Source organism: Lampetra fluviatilis, chromosome 25 (assembly GCF_964198595.1).
Source record: "Lampetra fluviatilis chromosome 25, kcLamFluv1.1, whole genome shotgun sequence".
In the NCBI taxonomy this organism is placed as follows: Eukaryota; Metazoa; Chordata; class Hyperoartia; order Petromyzontiformes; family Petromyzontidae; genus Lampetra; species Lampetra fluviatilis.
In genome coordinates, this window is record NC_136299.1 from 7449305 (window position 1) to 7465893 (window position 16589).

At 54.4% G+C, this 16589-nt stretch overlaps 1 protein-coding gene across 1 annotated transcript; it reads right to left on the reverse strand.

The window, feature by feature from the left end:
• Positions 1 to 3893: 3893 nt before the first annotated feature.
• On the reverse strand, positions 3894 to 16073 carry LOC144941749 (uncharacterized). The gene is made up of 6 exons (XM_078868162.1): positions 16003 to 16073; positions 12920 to 13652; positions 12059 to 12294; positions 11549 to 11595; positions 10306 to 10365; positions 3894 to 9284 (listed from the first exon to the last, which is right to left on the reverse strand). Exons 2-6 carry the CDS (start codon positions 13607 to 13609, stop codon positions 8173 to 8175), a joined length of 2145 nt encoding a protein of 714 aa, XP_078724288.1. The 5' UTR covers positions 13610 to 13652; positions 16003 to 16073; the 3' UTR covers positions 3894 to 8172.
• Positions 16074 to 16589: the final 516 nt, after the last annotated feature.

The following is a 16589-nucleotide window of genomic DNA, read 5'->3' on the forward strand; positions in this document are numbered from 1 at the left end:
GTGTTCTCATCGTGGCTTTTTCAATCAACGTGCGTTTAAGAGGACCTGGCTGCTATAATGTCCACGCGATGATGAGCCAACTTCCTTGAGCTGTCATTTGTGATGGCCCAGGTCGCTTCATAGCTCATTGGGCCTTACATGGTCAAATAAAAAAATCAATATATAGAGATGTAAACACCACCACCATCGTCACCACCACCACCATCGTCACCACCATCGTCACCACCACCGTCACCATCGCCACCACCACCATCGTCACCACCACCATCTCCTCCTCACCACCACCATCGTCACCACCACCACCATCGACACCACCACCACCATCGTCACCATCGTCACCACCACCACCATCGTCACCACCATCACCACCACCATCGTTACCACCACCACCATCATTGTCACCATCGTCACCACTACCACCATCGTCACCACCATCGTCACCACCACCACCACCTCCTCCTCACCACCGCCGCAGCCCTCACAGACCGCGCTGGAGGAGGAGGAGACGGCGGAGGCGCCGGGCCGAGCCCGACGGCGGCTGCTGGGCTGCGCGAGGGCGCTGCTGTGGCTCGCGGCGCTCATCCTCGTGGCGTGGCCCGTGGCCGCCTTCGTGGCCGCCTTCTACGTCCTTCTGCTGCCCTTCACGGCCTGCCTGGGAGGGTGAGGAGGGGGTGGTGGCCCAGACGGGAGAGGAGATGGTGGCTGGGAGGAGATGGTGGCTGAGAGCGGGAGATGGTGGTTGAGAGATGGTGGTTGAGAGCAGGAGATGGTGGTTGAGAGGAGATGGTGGCTGAGATGGGGAGATGGTGGTTGGGATGAGGAGATGGTGGCTGGGAGATGGTGGCTGGGAGGGGGAGATGGTGGTTGAGAGATGGTGGTTGAGAGCAGATGGTGGTTGAGATGGGGAGATGATGGTTGAGAGGAGATGGTGGTTGAGAGATGGTGGCTGAGATGGGGAGATGATGGATGAGAGCAGGAGATGGTGGCTGGGAGGAGATGGTGGTTGAGAGGAGGAGATGGTGGTTGAGAGGAGATTTGTGGAGAGAGGAGATGATGGCAGAGAGATGTTGGTTGAGAGCAGGAGATGGTGGCTGAGAGGAGATTTGTGGAGGTGAGAGGAGATAACCCAAACCATTAAGGGTGGCTAGGAGATGTGAACTACCTCGCCTGGTATACAGGAGGTCGTGGGTTCGATCCCGACCCCTCCGGGTTTTCCCCACCACATTTACAATGGGAATGCGTTTTGAGTATTTGGCTGCTATAAATCTCCACATGATGATAAAGCCACTTCGTTGAGCTAACATTCGTGATGGCCAGGTCGCTTCTGAAAAACAATTGCGTAGCTTAGTGGGCCTTACCTTATAAAAGTGTTTAGTTTTAGTTTGATGAGAGGATATGGAGAGAAAAGAACACGGCGGAGGAGAGGATGGAGAGCGAAGACGAGGAAGCAGAGACGATGACAGGGTAGATGAGAGGACATTTGTCGAGATTCTGCTGCTCTTGGTGATGGTGTTGAAGTTGCGGCCGTCGCGTTTTTTGGGTCGAATAATGATGGTCATTATGAATGTTTGTGTTGAACTTCTTTCGCACCGCACGTAGCCAACCGCGCTCATCGGAGGTGCGGGGAAGGACACCAAACTAAATACAAAAAGCAGTTCTAAAAAAAAGGAATTTTCAATCTACATTATGAATTTAAAGTGCATAGCTCCAGTGGCTTCCGAATATCGGAAGAGCGTTCCAGACGGCCGCAGAAGCGCATCTGAAAGCACGCGATGCGGCGACCATCTTTGTTCGATGGCCAGCCAGAAGCCGCCGCGGCGGCGAGGATGACCGGGGTTTGCGTGATGATGGTTTGCTCCTTGTGTGACGAGATCGACAAGGTATTGTGGTTCATTTGTGGCGATGTTGACAATGGTGGTGGTGTTTGTGTCTCTGTCCAGGTGTACAGATTTCGTGTCGTTCCTGCTTGAAGGGGTTCAGCTGCCGCTGGTTTTTGCGCAGAACGCCGTCAACCAAAGATCCCTACTTCCCTAACCCCTGGGACCCCTACTCCCAGACCCCCTTGCCTCTTACTGCGATGGAGTACGATGTGATGCAGTGATGTGTTGTAGTTCATAGCGTTCTGTTGACTCAGATAACAAGTTTTTTTTTGCAATTAACATTTTATATCATATATTGAACATTCAAAGCCATGTCATCACTGCTGGATGAAGGCCTCTCAATGTCATGTCAGTTTGACCATACTTCACCATGCTGGTCAATACGACTTGGTGACGTGACAGGACCGCTTCAGATGGGAATCGAACTCGGGTCCGCTGGGTTCATCGTGCTGTGTGCCAACCACTCGTTCAGCACCACCTGGTGGAAGCCCTCATCCAGCAGTGGATTGACTTCGGGCTGTACACTGCAAACCTCTTCTTGGTTCTTTCGGTAAAGTCACGTGACTTTACCGAAAGAACCAAGAAGATGAATCCACGAAAGCTTTAAATCGAAACTGCAAACGTCGTTTGATATTTGTTTACATCGCACGTGCAGTGTCGTCGTTGTTTTGCGAGCACATGATCAACATGCTCTTGACAAACCTCTGCTGTGGCATCCTTCATTAAAAGTCGTCGCACGGCGGCAGGGGGCGATCTTGCTTCGCGATCTCCCCCAAATGAAGTCGCGGATTACGGTAATTTAAACATTCCCAGTCATTTTCACGTCGCGGTAAGCGGTCGTGAAAGTGGGTGGGGGGGATGCGAAGAGTTGAAGGCGAACGGAACTGGTGACCGTCTTGACTCGCCGAAACCACCGCTTTGCTGAGCTTGCGCGCGCTTGATCAATTCAAGAATCGTGGACTTGAAACGAGCTTAAAAACGCAGCCACGGTGCCCGAAAGTCACTCGCTCAGCCACTCGCTCGGCCACTCGCTCGCTCAGCCACTCGTTCGCTCAGCCACTCGCTCGCTCAGCCACTCGCTCGCTCAGCCACTCGCTCGCTCAGCCACTCGCTCGCTCAGCCACTCGCTCGCTCAGCCACTCGCTCGCTCAGCCACTCGCTCGCTCAGCCACTCGCTCGCTCAGCCACTCGTTCGCTCAGCCACTCGTTCGCTCAGCCACTCGCTCGCTCAGCCACTCGTTCGCTCAGCCACTCACTCGCTCAGCCACCACCAACGAATGAATCCACGCGCATTGCACGACACGACAAAGATGCCGCACGGCTATCTTGCGGTGCTTCACTGTGAACCTTTCTGTTCCGCGGGGCATGTTACCCCCCCCCCCCGGGTGTGGTGGGGGTTTCTCCGGACACGTACTTTGGTTTCCTCCCCCCCCCCCCCAAAAAAAAGCAGAACTCTCATTTACCGGAATTGCCAAAACGTTCGTTCCGATGGAGCAGGATCCTCGTGCAAAGAGTCGGAGTCTGCATGTTTATTTATACTGAAGGAATCCGATGAGCTATGAAGCTCTTCCCCCCCCCCCCACCCCCCCACAGATGTCCAGTATGGCCACCACACGTGACTGGCAATCCGGAGGTCGCGAGTTCGATTCCATCTCCGGGTGCGGAAGTTCAAACGATTGCGCAAGTTTCTAAAATTACCCAAACTCCAAATACACAGGAGGCGTCAGGGGTCGGGATCGAACCCACAACCTCCTGTATTCCAGGCCAAGTAATTAACATCCCGCCACCGCGGCCCCCTTTGATTGGCAGGTGGCGTGTGGTGGGAGTAAGATGTGGATAACTTCCACCTCTGCCAAGACATCCAACCGGTAGTGCGGGGCTCTCCGCAGCTGCCTCTAGTGGACGCCTTTCCACCCGCAGTGGAGTAAGCGAGTACTTGCAAGGGCTGCGCCTCTAACCCCCCCCCCCCACTCCTATGCTTATTATAGCAACAAAATCACCCAACAAAACCACTAACAGATATAGCTTTAGTTTTATTACCAACGTTATCAACAACAATAGTTCAAACATTATTTTAACACTTTAAGAGAACATTTTAAATGTAATTTTCCCTCCCCTTACCGAGAACCCGACCGGTTTTCCACAAATAAAATCTCCTCGGCAGTGTCCGTTAATGCAAAAAAGAACAAACCAGCGCGCCGGCTAGCTCCGAGGGAAACCCAGACGGTCCAAGGCCTTAAATGCCACCAGGATCACCGCATCCAAATATACATCTCGCTTTGGTTGGCCGAGACTACCCAGCCATGCGCCACCGACTCCCACTCTATCAGCGAGCCGGGACATGTCCAGCGGGAAACCAAAAACCTGCGAACGTCTTCGGTGTTAACGGGGCGCAGACGCAAACCTTTCTGGGCGGCCTCCAACGGGACGCGATGCCCCGTCCGACCGACCGATCCGGCCGGAAAAAAACCTTCGGGGGGGGGGGTGGGACACACAACCCAGACGGACAGCCGGCCCTTTCTGAAACACACCGGGGCGACGTTTGGCAGCCGTACACGCGAACGGACTACCCACAACCCCCCACAACCCCTTCCTCCCCGTCTCACGGCGGAGGGAGGAGGCAGCCAACGCTCGTGCCTCCGCGGTAACGGGTCAGAGTTCACATCCCCTCACAGGTGGCATCGGCAAGATAAGGCAGTGATGTCACGGTGTAATTGGGGAGGAGGGGTTCGTTGTGCCAATTGTGTCCAACTCCACTCGTTGTCCCACGTGGAAGCCTCCGTTCGGTTTTGGCAGCGTTAGCTCAAACACTTTTTTTTTGCAAAAGTTAGAAAAAAAAATATTTTCTAAAATGCAAATTGATATATTTTTTTGTCTCTCTAGAAATATGTTTAAAAAACAAAAATCAAAATATATATTTAATATTCTCCATATTCACCATGACCGCCGAGAGCGCAGTATTAACAACACGTCGTTGCAAATCCAATATCCGCAACGAAGAGGTGCTCAATCGAAGGGGGGGGGGGATAGACCCCACTAAAGGACCACAGGTTAACATTGACCTTCAACATTGCCCGCTCCCACCTCTCCAAAAAGGCTCCGGGTCCAAAAAGGCAACGAGAGAACTGCTCCAGCAGCCTCCAGCGAACCTGGTGTGGCTTCAACCAGGAGTCTACAATCTGTACCGAGCTCCGCCAGTACCATGCAAACGGCCTCTCTGCACTGTCCACTCTGACAAGTGCGCCCGTGCGAGCGTGCGCGCGTGCGAGCGTGCGAGCGTGCGACGGCTCCGATGCCGATCGTTGGGCGGTGCCTCCCTGGTGCCTCGCACCACGAGAGCCACGGTGTTGTGCTATGACGTTTGGATACCGTTGGCGGGTTGCCCCACGCACGCACGCACGCACCTCGGCACTATCCAAAATAAACACGAGAAATAACCAGGGCTCACAAACTTTACAGGTGACCAAGCGTTATCAAAATTAGAAACAAGTTGTTGTTGCAAGGTTCATCGAAAACATCCCCCCCCTCTGGAGTACCCGATCAGTGCGGCCAAGACGTCATCGCTCGCCGTTAAGAAGTGGTTGGTGGGTCTCATCGTGTGGCCCGCGGGGAGCCGTAAAGCTTCCCCACCCCTCGTCCTAAACTATGACACGCATGATCACCGCCGTCGTCGTCGTCGTGATCACTGACGCAAAGGGGGCAATCGCCATAACCCTAACCCCCCCCCCCCGGCACGTGTCGCCGCGGTGAATCGCAAAGAGCGCGGGGCCGTCGATACTCGTAAAACCTGCCACTGTGGTGGCAGGACGCGATAAGACGACCACTGCCGATGTGGGGCGGGGGGGGGGTCACCTGACCGCCGCGCATGACGGACGGCGACTCGCGCTGCACTCAAGCGGCGAGAACGCGTCTGGAGTCGACACGAACGGGGAAACGAAACGCGCTGCTGCCGCTCCTGCCGATGTGAAGCTGCGAAGTCTCCCTGTGGCTGGCAGCAGCGAAGCAGGGGACGGGGGGGGGGGGCCTCTGTCCCAACTAGGGGGCACAGGTAAAGTGTTGTGGGGGAGGGGTACGCGGGAAGCAATGAGCAACTTGCGGCCTCGTTAAGGAGATATTTAACGACTGTGTGAGCAACCCATGAGCAACATAAAACTTAATGTTATGGCTTAACATGTATAGATACCCCACTGAATAGGTGGCGACTCTGTGGGAGGGTTCTTCGTCTCGTGATAACGCGACACCGACGGCACAATCAGGATTAACAAAAAAAAAACAAGTTGGGAACTTACTCAATAAATTAAAAGATAGCCCATTGGCTTCATAACGACCCTCCTCACTCTCTTCTCAAAGACGACTGAATACTGTGAAAGTGATGGCTCCGTATCTCACACGGTTGTTAGACGATTTACCAACGTGAAGAATGGAGATGGGCAGTATACGTGCGGAGGCTTTGAAGTCAAACTCTTTTTCTTGCCTACGAATCACTCCCGATTATTTTTAGTGGGGTATCTGCAAACGGAATCACCCTGCATTCACAACTTGTGCGCTCTTGCCAATGAGAGAGAGAGATCAATACTGAACGTGCCGGTGAACACTCGGGGCTAAAAGAACATCTCGGAAGCCATTAGAGTTTCAACAGCAGCCGAGCGATGTGGGGGGGGGGGGGTCCTACAACAAGGCAGGCGAAGGGGTACAACCGGGGGGGTGGGAGGTGGGGGCGGTCGTGGGCCGTGCCTGGAGACAGAAATAAACCCTTTCCCATTCCGATGACGTACGTGTACCTCATCGTACACGTACGTCATCGGGAAGGAATTTGAAGAAAAAAGTATCGGAAAGGAATCGGAAGAGAAAGTAAAATAAAGTTATTGGTACGTCTTCAGGTCGGAGGGACCTGAAGACGTACAAGGCCACGCGGGGTGTGCGGCACGGTTTGGCGCCAGCTATCGTAGAGTGCGGTTGTGTCGCAATGGTTCTCCGCAGTGAGTGACAAAATCTTCAAAAACAACGGCGCTACGCCTCTCTAAATAAAAATTAACGCTAAACACTTCCGCGTTCCGAGATTCAGCGGTGAACTAGGGGCACCCACCATGCAACTTACAGACGTCTCGGAGAGTGAAAGAGTCAAGGCATTGTTGCTTCACGATGATAGCAACAAGGTGGGGCAGCGGTGAGAGTGTTCCACTCTCAAAACAAGTGGAAGGTTTGAATCCCCGGTTAGTGGGGGATGAGGGGGGTGAGGGTCGACTACCCATCCATCTCTCTCTGGCGGATAAAAACAGGCACCCCCGTCTTTGCGGAAGGTCTACGGCGTCCGCCCCCTTATTGGCCAGGGGCTATAGGTATGTGGAATTTCCACGACCGGCACAGGACCGTTCCACACATTCGCAATTTAGCAGACAACTTGCGAGTTTTCAGTTGAGCTGGGACGTCGATTAACCGACTTCAAATTATACTTGGCAACTTTACTTCAGCGTTTGACTACTAGGTGCCCTTTTAGAAACGGCGACCACCCCCACATCCTGGCTCCCTTCGGCAGAAAACCCCTCCTCCACGAGGCACGCCCAGTTATTAATTAGGTATTAATGAATAACTAACACACACACAATGGTCTGCGAACGCTGACGCACGCCCTCACCTGCGGCCTCGTGCGCGACCCCACAAAAAGCCGCATTTGCGTCGGTGAGGAAAATGTTTCCGTCGTTTAGCGGAGGGAAAACGCAATCGGACGCGGGGGTCCAACGGCGCTGATGAACACAACCCAAAAAAAAAACATCACGTACGGCTCTCATCTTGTAGCTACTTGCCACGCAGCGAGACATCGATTGATCGAATCCTTTGCTCCCACAATACTGGACACGTACCAAATGATCTAACATTCATAAAACTTCCAATCCGTAGGTGTTGTCGATCTTAGGATGGTGCGCGGTGGTGACCCGGCCATGGCTAACATCCGTGGCGAGCGATATATCCTAACCAGTTTTGGGCCACCCCACCACTTCACCAACGAGCACTGACCAGCTTGGTAAAGTACGGTCAAGTAACCCACCACGATCGGCACGGCGTGGTGATGCAGCGGTGGACTGACAAAGCGGCTGACCGTGTGGACGAGAACCCAGAGACTTAAAGTGTGTCTTTCTACTCAGCACACACGTAAATGTAATCTCAAACATGTTGTACTTTTTGCCAACGCTACTTTCAACGAATGCGCGTGAACTTTGCATGACGGGAGCCGTTTGCTCATCTCTCCTTTGCGATCGCGTCCCTCCTCCGTCAAACCGACCGAGCGCCGTGGTCAGCTGAGCTGGGCAGTGCCGCGGCGCGCCGGCGCCACCGCCACCGCCACGGCCGCGCCGGCGGGCGGCCTCCACAGGGGCCCCACGTCAATGCCGGCGAGGAACAACAACGACGTCACCGCCTCCCTCACGTCCTCATCCACCCCGGCCACCCGCGCCTCCCAGCTCAGCTGCTGCTGCTCTTCCCTCCGCTCGTCCTCCCGCCTGCGCTTGCGATGCCGCCCGCGCCGTGACGACGACGATGTTGTCGTTACCCCCTCACTCCCTTCCTGCTCCACCTCGCCGTCCTCACGCCCGACTCTGCCGCGCTTCACTGCCTCGCGACACGCGCGCTTCCAGCGCCGGCCGGAAGGCTTCTCGCGCCGGGTTTGGCGGTGCACATGGCCGCTTGGCGCCGCCGGTGGTTGTAGCGGCACCACTGGCGGTGCCGGTGGTGGTGTTGGCGGCGGGCAGGGGAGCCCGTAGTTGTGGTCAGCGAGGGCGTTAGTGCAACCGACGCGACGGATGCCGCCACCGCCGCGTCTGACCACGACAGCGCTCCTACCGTCAGCCATGTCTACCCCGGCACTATTATCGCCGCCACCGGGATTCCTTGTGTCGTCGCTCGGGACCGTCCCGACACTGGTGCTCGGGTGTTCCGCTTCTACCCCGGCGCCGTCGACGGCGTTACCACCACTGTCGCCCACGGCTTCCGGTTCCGGCGCCGGTTTCACCGCCGGTTTCACCGCCTCTGTGGCAACAACGGCGGCGCTCCCATCGATCGTCGCTGCGGGTTTTACATCCGCCTTCCCCATGCCGCCGGCGTCACTTGTGCCGCCGCTCCCGGTACCGCTTGCACCACCGGCAACTGGGCCGCACGCTTCGCCGATTTCATCGCCGGCGGCCGGCGGGTGGCGCCGAGAGGGCCACGGGCCCTGGCCGCGCTTCAGGTAGAGTTTGGAATCCCTGCCGCGCACGAGGCGCATGTACGCCTCCGAACGGCGCTCACTCTCCGCCACGCCGCCCTCGGCGAGCGGCTGAAGCACCGGTGCGGTGGCGGTGGCAGGGCGACACCACGGGCCCCGGCTTCTCGGGCACGGCTTGACGGTGTCGGCGCAATCGAGTCTGGAGCCTGGAGTTCCGGCAAAAAACACGAGTCGCGTGTGAGCGTCGTCCATTTGGCCAGACCGCACGGGCAACTGGTGAGATTCACCAGCACTCCCGCAAAGATAAGGAACGTAGTTATTAATTAGTTCTTAATCTATAATTAAACACACACACTAGGGTCTGTGTGTTTGTGTAGAAAAGAGAGATGTTTAAGTCTCAATGCACTGTCAGGTTTTAAATAAACACTGCAGTTTGAATAGGTATTTATATTCTTGGTTCTTTCGGTAAAGTCACGTAAAAGGGAAATAATAAAATAATACAAATATAAAACAATAAAAATTCTCACGACGTTTCGACTGCAACACAAGCAATCATCATCAGGTGTGAAATCCACAGCAATAACATTTTCTTGCTGTGGATTTTTGTGTTGCTTGTGTTGCAGTCGAAACGTCGTGAGAATTTGTATTGTTTTATATTTGTATTATTTTATTATTTCCCTTCTACGTGACTTTACCGAAAGAACCAATAATATGAATCCCTGCAAGTCACGAAAACTACTGGGCCCAATCATGTTTGTTATCGGATATTGCCTGTAACATTGGAAAATCCAGCAGTCTTCGTCTAAGTGACAGCACTCTGCTGATGATACTCAAAAGACAAGGTGAAACCCGGTAAAAAATATACTGTTCCACGAAATCAATCAAGTTGCCACGTAGACAAAAGAGTGGGATTACAAAAAACTAATTTCTTTAAAACAAGTTTTTGTGTTTAGTTTGCTGTACTACTGCCACACCTCTGATTAGCACAGTTGGCTATGTACGATGCGAAAAAAGTTCTACATAAATATATAAAAACAAACAAAATGGACAATTCGTTATTTCAACTGCCGCATTGGGACACAGAATTTAAAATCTCCGGATTGCAAGTCCTTCCGCGTTCGCAATTACTGCACGGCAGCAGCACGATATATTGCCTTTTCTTTTACAATAATAATCATAAACAACCTAACTCCAGCCCGGAGGAACCAAAGATAGGAGGGACGCTACCTCTCCACGGCCCAGTGCCGTGCAGCGACTTCACGACCATCGAGGAACGCCGATCGGCAGCTGGAACGGAGAAGAGAGGCGGTGGCGCCGTTAGCATCGGTGGCGGGGAACATGGAGAGGGAGAATGCACCGGCAGTGGGGAAGTGGGGGAAGTGGGGTTTGGGGGTGGAGTTAAACAACGACAACAACAAAAAACAAAATCGTTCGCCACCAAGCGTCGGTGACGTCGCCACGGCAATTGTGCCAGGCTAGGTGCACCTCGAGGCAACGTGAAGTGTCAAAGGCTCACTGCTGACAGGTCATGGGACAGTCAGGTCCCATGGATTGACAGAGATGACTGGCAGACGCACCACCTAGCCGTCCAGCGCTCTGCTCGTTGTGAGTGTCGCTCCTCTGTCCTCAGCTGTTGCTGGAGGGCAACTGCATCCAAATGCCGAGCAGCGTCCTTCATGAACCTCCTCCACAGAGGCCGATCTTGACACTGCTGGTACCAGTCACCGGAGTTAAATGGCCAACTAGGCTCAGACCTAACCCTAACCCGAGCTGACTAGGTTATGAAATGCTAGCTCTATACCTATCCCTAGCCGACTAACCAATCAATGTGAGCCCTACCCCAAATTCTAGCCAACCAGCTGCTAGTATCGGCCCTGAGCCTGTTTGGCTAGTTAAGACTTAAGGCTAAGGTGAATACTAGTACAAGCCTTAACACTCGCCACTCATACTAGCTCAACCCCCAACTCTGACTAGCCAATCAAACGCCAGTCCTAGCCTTAAACAAACAGCCAAGTAGCTGCTAGACACTATCCAAAGATCCCCCTTATAGCTTGAACAGACTGTTGGGGCAAGTGCTGTTCGCGAGCACCTATGAAAGCTGGAATGGCACACGAGGGGGTGGGTGGCCAGCACCACGCCCGGCCGCCTTTGTCTCCCCAGTGGTGATGTTTGCACACTACACCGGGTACTCATTTGAAGCGGAGTCGACCAAGGGGAGGCCCAGGATGGGTTAAAATAATCGTCACTGTTGTTGGCCACGAGCACGGTTCACCGAGTTTGTAGCGCAGCGCCCTAACCACTGCGCCACCGTTCCCCACTAGACACTATCCATACACCCATCCAGCTAGCCCACCAAGCCACAAGCCACAGAATGCACTCCCGATGGGAACCCGAGTGCGGGAGCCCCCTGTAGCGCGGAGCCGGTCAGCGGCAGGAGGGTCCGAAGAGGCCGCTGCGACGCGACGCTCACCGTGGAAGCTGGAGAGGCTCCGGTGGGCGCGCACGAGCGACGAGGAACTGCGGGACGAAAGGAGGCGTGGTCATCCAACGTTAACAGCGTGGAATCGGTCAAACAACACGCAAAGCAGGACCCCCCCCCCCCCCCGACTAAGAGTCCTAGGACTCATTTTGATTGCTACCGTTGCAAATCATACAAAGCATTTTCATATTTATTTAGAACTGCTTTTTGTGTTGTCCTTCCCCCACACCGATTAACGTGGTTGGCTATGTACGGTGTGAAAGAAGTTCAACGTACATACAAGCATACCAGTGGCTTCATAACGACACCTCAATGACATCAACAGGCACAACTATGACATTCTTATCACACATCACATCAGCCGAAACACGGTGACGTCACGCATGCTCAACTTCTTTCGCACCATACGTCGCCAACCGTGCTAATCGGAGGTCACGACGCCGATCAACGGCTTCGCAACGACGCCGTGACGGCCGTCGAGGAGCGGCAAGCAGGAGGTACCTGCGCAGGGCGAACGCCGACCATCCGTGCCGCGGCGCGTGCCGAGATCGGCGCGGCGAGAGGGGCACCGGCTGCAGCAGCGGCAGCGGTGGCGACGACGGCGATGGTGACGACGGTGACGACGACGAGGGTTTGTCCGTCAGCGAGCGCGTCCAGTAGCCCGTCCTCCTCAGCGCGTCGAGCAGCACGGGTCGGTACTCGGGCTGCACCCCCCACAGGGAGCCCTTGCCGGGGTCCTGCGATGCAGCAGTGGGGGGGGGGGGGGTAAAGTCAGTTAGTTAGCGGAGATGTTATTTACGTTCTTTCGGTAAAGTCACGTAGGTAAAAAATAAAATTAATAAAAATAAAACAATAAAAATCACGACGTTTCGGAGGCAACACAAGTCTCCGTCATCAGGTGGGACAGTCACAGCCAGATTTGCTGCATCAAGTGAGGGAGGGATTCAAGGTGTAAGCTCTTAAGTACCTTGAATCCCTCCCTCACTTGATGCAGCAAATCTGGCTGTGACGGTCCCACCTGATGACGGAGACTTGTGTTGCCTCCGAAACGTCGTGATTTTTATTGTTTTATTTTTATTAATTTTTATTTCATTTTTTACCTACGTGACTTTACCGAAAGAACTAAGAGTATGAATCCTTGCAGTCACGAAAGCTTCAAATCTAGAAATGTTATTTACGATAGAGTTAATTTGCTAAATTAGTCGTCATCGCTGTGCACCTCGCATTTGCTTTGCTGTTGGTTTGCCCCCTCCCCTTTTCATTTGTCTCCTAGTCTCCGCCCTTTTCCCGTCGTCAATGTACAGAGTCGGTTAAAGAGATTTGTTACATACACGTTCATTTTATTCAAACAAACGTCATCACCTTCCCCCGATCGGCCTTGCGGAAGCACTTGTTGAGCGACAGGTTGTGCCTTATCGAGTTCTTCCAGCCGTCGGGCGCGCGGGCGAAGTAGGGGAAGCGCGCGGCGATCCACTCGTAGATGCTGTGCACGGGAAGCCGCTTGCCGGGCGCCTCCTCCATCGCCAGGAAGATGAGGCAGCTGAAAGAGTACGGCGGCTTGTCCTCGCCCGACAGCGGCTGCAGCAGCAGTGCCCCGTCGCCCGGACATCCCTTGGCGGCGGCGGCGCCAAACGCGTGGCCGCCGGCGAACGTTCCGCCGTCGCCGCCCGACGACGACGACCCGCTCGCTCCGAGCTTGCCGTCCGAGGGGCACGGGTCGGCGCGTGGCTGCGCCCCGAGTCCCAGGCCGTGGAGCAGGCAGGGGTCTTCGTGCAGCCACTGCAGGCTCGTCAGGTCGTCCCCGTCGGCGCCGATGGCCCAGCGCTTCCGCGCCGCCGGCTGCTGGTGGTGCTGCTGCGAGGGGCGACGCCGGCTGAGCGGTCGCGGCACGGTGGCGGCCGCGGCGGTGGCGTTCAGGCAGAAGACGCCAAAGTTTGCGCCGAGGGAGAGGCGAGTGGCGCGCGGCGGGGACTGGCTGCCGGGGGCGAGGTGGCGCCCCAACGGGAAGGTCGTGAGGGTCGACTTCTTGACCGGCGGCATCACGGGACCCATGGCGAAGGGCCCTCGCGACGCTGGGAGTGGTGGAGGCCTCTCCCTGTAAAGGGTGGAAGGAGAGGGCAGGAGGGTTACGGAGGGAATAAACAACACGCATGGGGGTTCTCATGCTAGTAGGGCTGTCAAACAATTGTCGAGTTTTCGATAAATGATTTCGGCCTCGATTTCAAAAGTCACAGAATTGAAAAGGGGATCCAGTGGAAAATGGGTGTAACTGTTGCACTGAGTGGCAAGCGCCCACATCCAAACCACTTCGAATCGTTTAAAAGAGGGTAAAGCAATTACTTGCCGACGTTCTGCACTCAGAGTACCCTTCTGTATGGATGAAGATGCCTATGGAAGTCACTGTTTGACCATACTTCGCTATGTTGGTCAGTGTGGGTCGGAAAAGGCAGAGAGCACAGTACAGTAGAATAATGGGTTCTAATGCACTGCTCCCTGCTACTCACGAGGCTTAAATAAATAAACATACTTTAACCTCACCCATGAAAATAAATATTTGTCAAGTCTATCAGCCTATTGGGTTGTGTTTAAGCAAGTGACCTTTGGGTTGATTTATTCCAACCTCTTGTCTCTCAGCAGCAGCTGAGGCTCGTTAACAAACACTGCTGGGTTAGCAGATGTTCTTGGCAAGGGCGCTCCCTCTCGGTACAAATAGTGTGGTTGATATGGGGAATATGTGCTCGCAAACTCGTGTGTGTGTGGTTACACGCGTGCCCGCATTCCTTCACCAAGACGCCCTCCATGTGAAGTGTCACAATGGCGCAATGCACAGCAGCGACCCCAGCAGAAATGGTGGCAGTGGAGATGTTGGTGATAATGGTCGTGGTAGATGGGGGGGCGAGCAGTGGCCGTGGGTATGGCGGTGTCTGTGATCATTGCCGAGGCGATGATGGTTGTGGTCGTGGTTGGGGGTTGATGAAGGTGATGATAGTGATGGCTGCGGTGGCGCTGATAATGGTATTCAGGAGATGGTGTGATGCCTGTGATGGTGGTTGACCATGGGTGATAGTAATGACATAGGGAATGGGGCTGAGCGCTTTGGACCTTTAAGATATCGTGAATAATAATAATGACCTCACCCAGCACAAGTCAAATTTGTACAATAGGTGCATGTGTACACCCCTAACTATATAGCCATTGTGGTTAATCTAAAACACGCGAATTACTTAATGGACTGCGATATCCCTATGTAATGGACTGCTCTTAAAGGATTACGGCTTTACGCACTTTTGGCACGTGCCATTTAACTCGGCTCTATTGACCGACGCAATATGATAACCCATTAACAAACATGCACGCATGTTAATCCGCTGCTGGGCGAGGACTTATAACTCGGCCTTGTGTGTAGTGGTGGTTTATTTGACCGTACAGACATGCCGCTTACATAGTGTTCAAAACTTGTGTTGTAACGGAACGGTGTGTTCACGATTGTCAGGATTTTGTTTAGGACAAGTCGTAACATGCCCCATCATCCCCCCGACCCTTTCTCCTGGCTTGCTATAATCTAACCCATCGCCATCAACCATGGGGCTATCATCCCTCCATCTCCTCGGTCGATGTCCTTTTGGGCCACTCCGCCTCAACGAATGGCCATAATCTCTGTTTGCCATGTGGCCTGTCCGAGCTCACGGTTCAATGCGGCACGGGATTACGCATCTAATCCATGTGTTTTAATTAAGGCATCTGAGTGTAATTCAGAGCGTGCATTACCACCACGGCGCAAAAACGCACACAACGTACAGTGAGTGGAGTATTCTACGAGTTGAAAGGGTATCATTATCACCGCCATGACCATCAACGCCCTTGCCATTACCTACACCGTGGCCAGTACCATCATTACCATCACAAAAACATGACCGTAGAAATCACGGCCATCACCATCATACCCACCAGCCGGACCATCACCTTCACGTAAGCACCATCGCCCACATCACTGTCATCATCATCAGCAGCACCCCACCACCGTCATCGCGATCATGAAATCACGACCACAGCCACCACCATCGCTTCCATCAGCGCAGCAATCAGTGCCATCAGGCATCATCGCCACCGCCTGTACGATGTGACTATCGCCACCATATTCACTGTCCTACCATCACTGCTATCGGCAATCATCTCCACCTGGAGAAATATAACTTTCATCACATCACATCATCGCCATCACAAACGCGTCTCCTCCACGTGCCTACCACCATCACCGCAAATCACGAGCATCACCACCACCACCAACCAACACCATCACGTAACTCCCACGGTGATCAAAATCACGACCATCACCGCCACGACCACCTCCACGACCACCACCACCAAACTAACCACATCACTCCCATCACCAACACCGCCGTCACCGCAGCAATCACCACCACCACCACAACAACCACAATCACCTACTCAGCACCTCGTCCCGTCCCCTCGTCGTCCCCACTCCTTCTCCTCGTCCCGTCTGCTCGCACTCACCCTCCTTCACCTCGACATGGCCGGCGTCGCCGCCTGGGCAAGCGTGGACTGTTTTGCACTCCGAACCACATCTGGGGCGCGCCGCGGCATCGTGCGCCTAGGCGACGGCCATCTTACTACGGGACACTAACAACCGCTGAGCCACTTCGCGGCAACCCCACGCGGTGGGGGGGGGGGAGTGACCGCGTCGCCGTTCGGTGACGTCACCCCATTGGTTTTGCAGAGGTATCTCCCGTGGGAAGATGGCCGCCGGATACGCCCCTCTTTTACCCCCCGTACCCTGACCCAGTCCTTGTCTCTAAGGGCAACTTGGCCGCGGTGCATGCTGGGAGACGGGAGTCTCTCTCCTCCCACCACCCCCCACTCCTCGCACCCCTCCCCCTCCACTTCGTTTCCCCTAGCAACGTGACGTCACCCTCGAAGCGGCTGTGACGTTGCCGCACAGCGATGACGCGGTGGGGGCCCGCGGTTATTTATTTATTTATTTGCGCGCTGTTGTATATGTCGGGTTATGAAA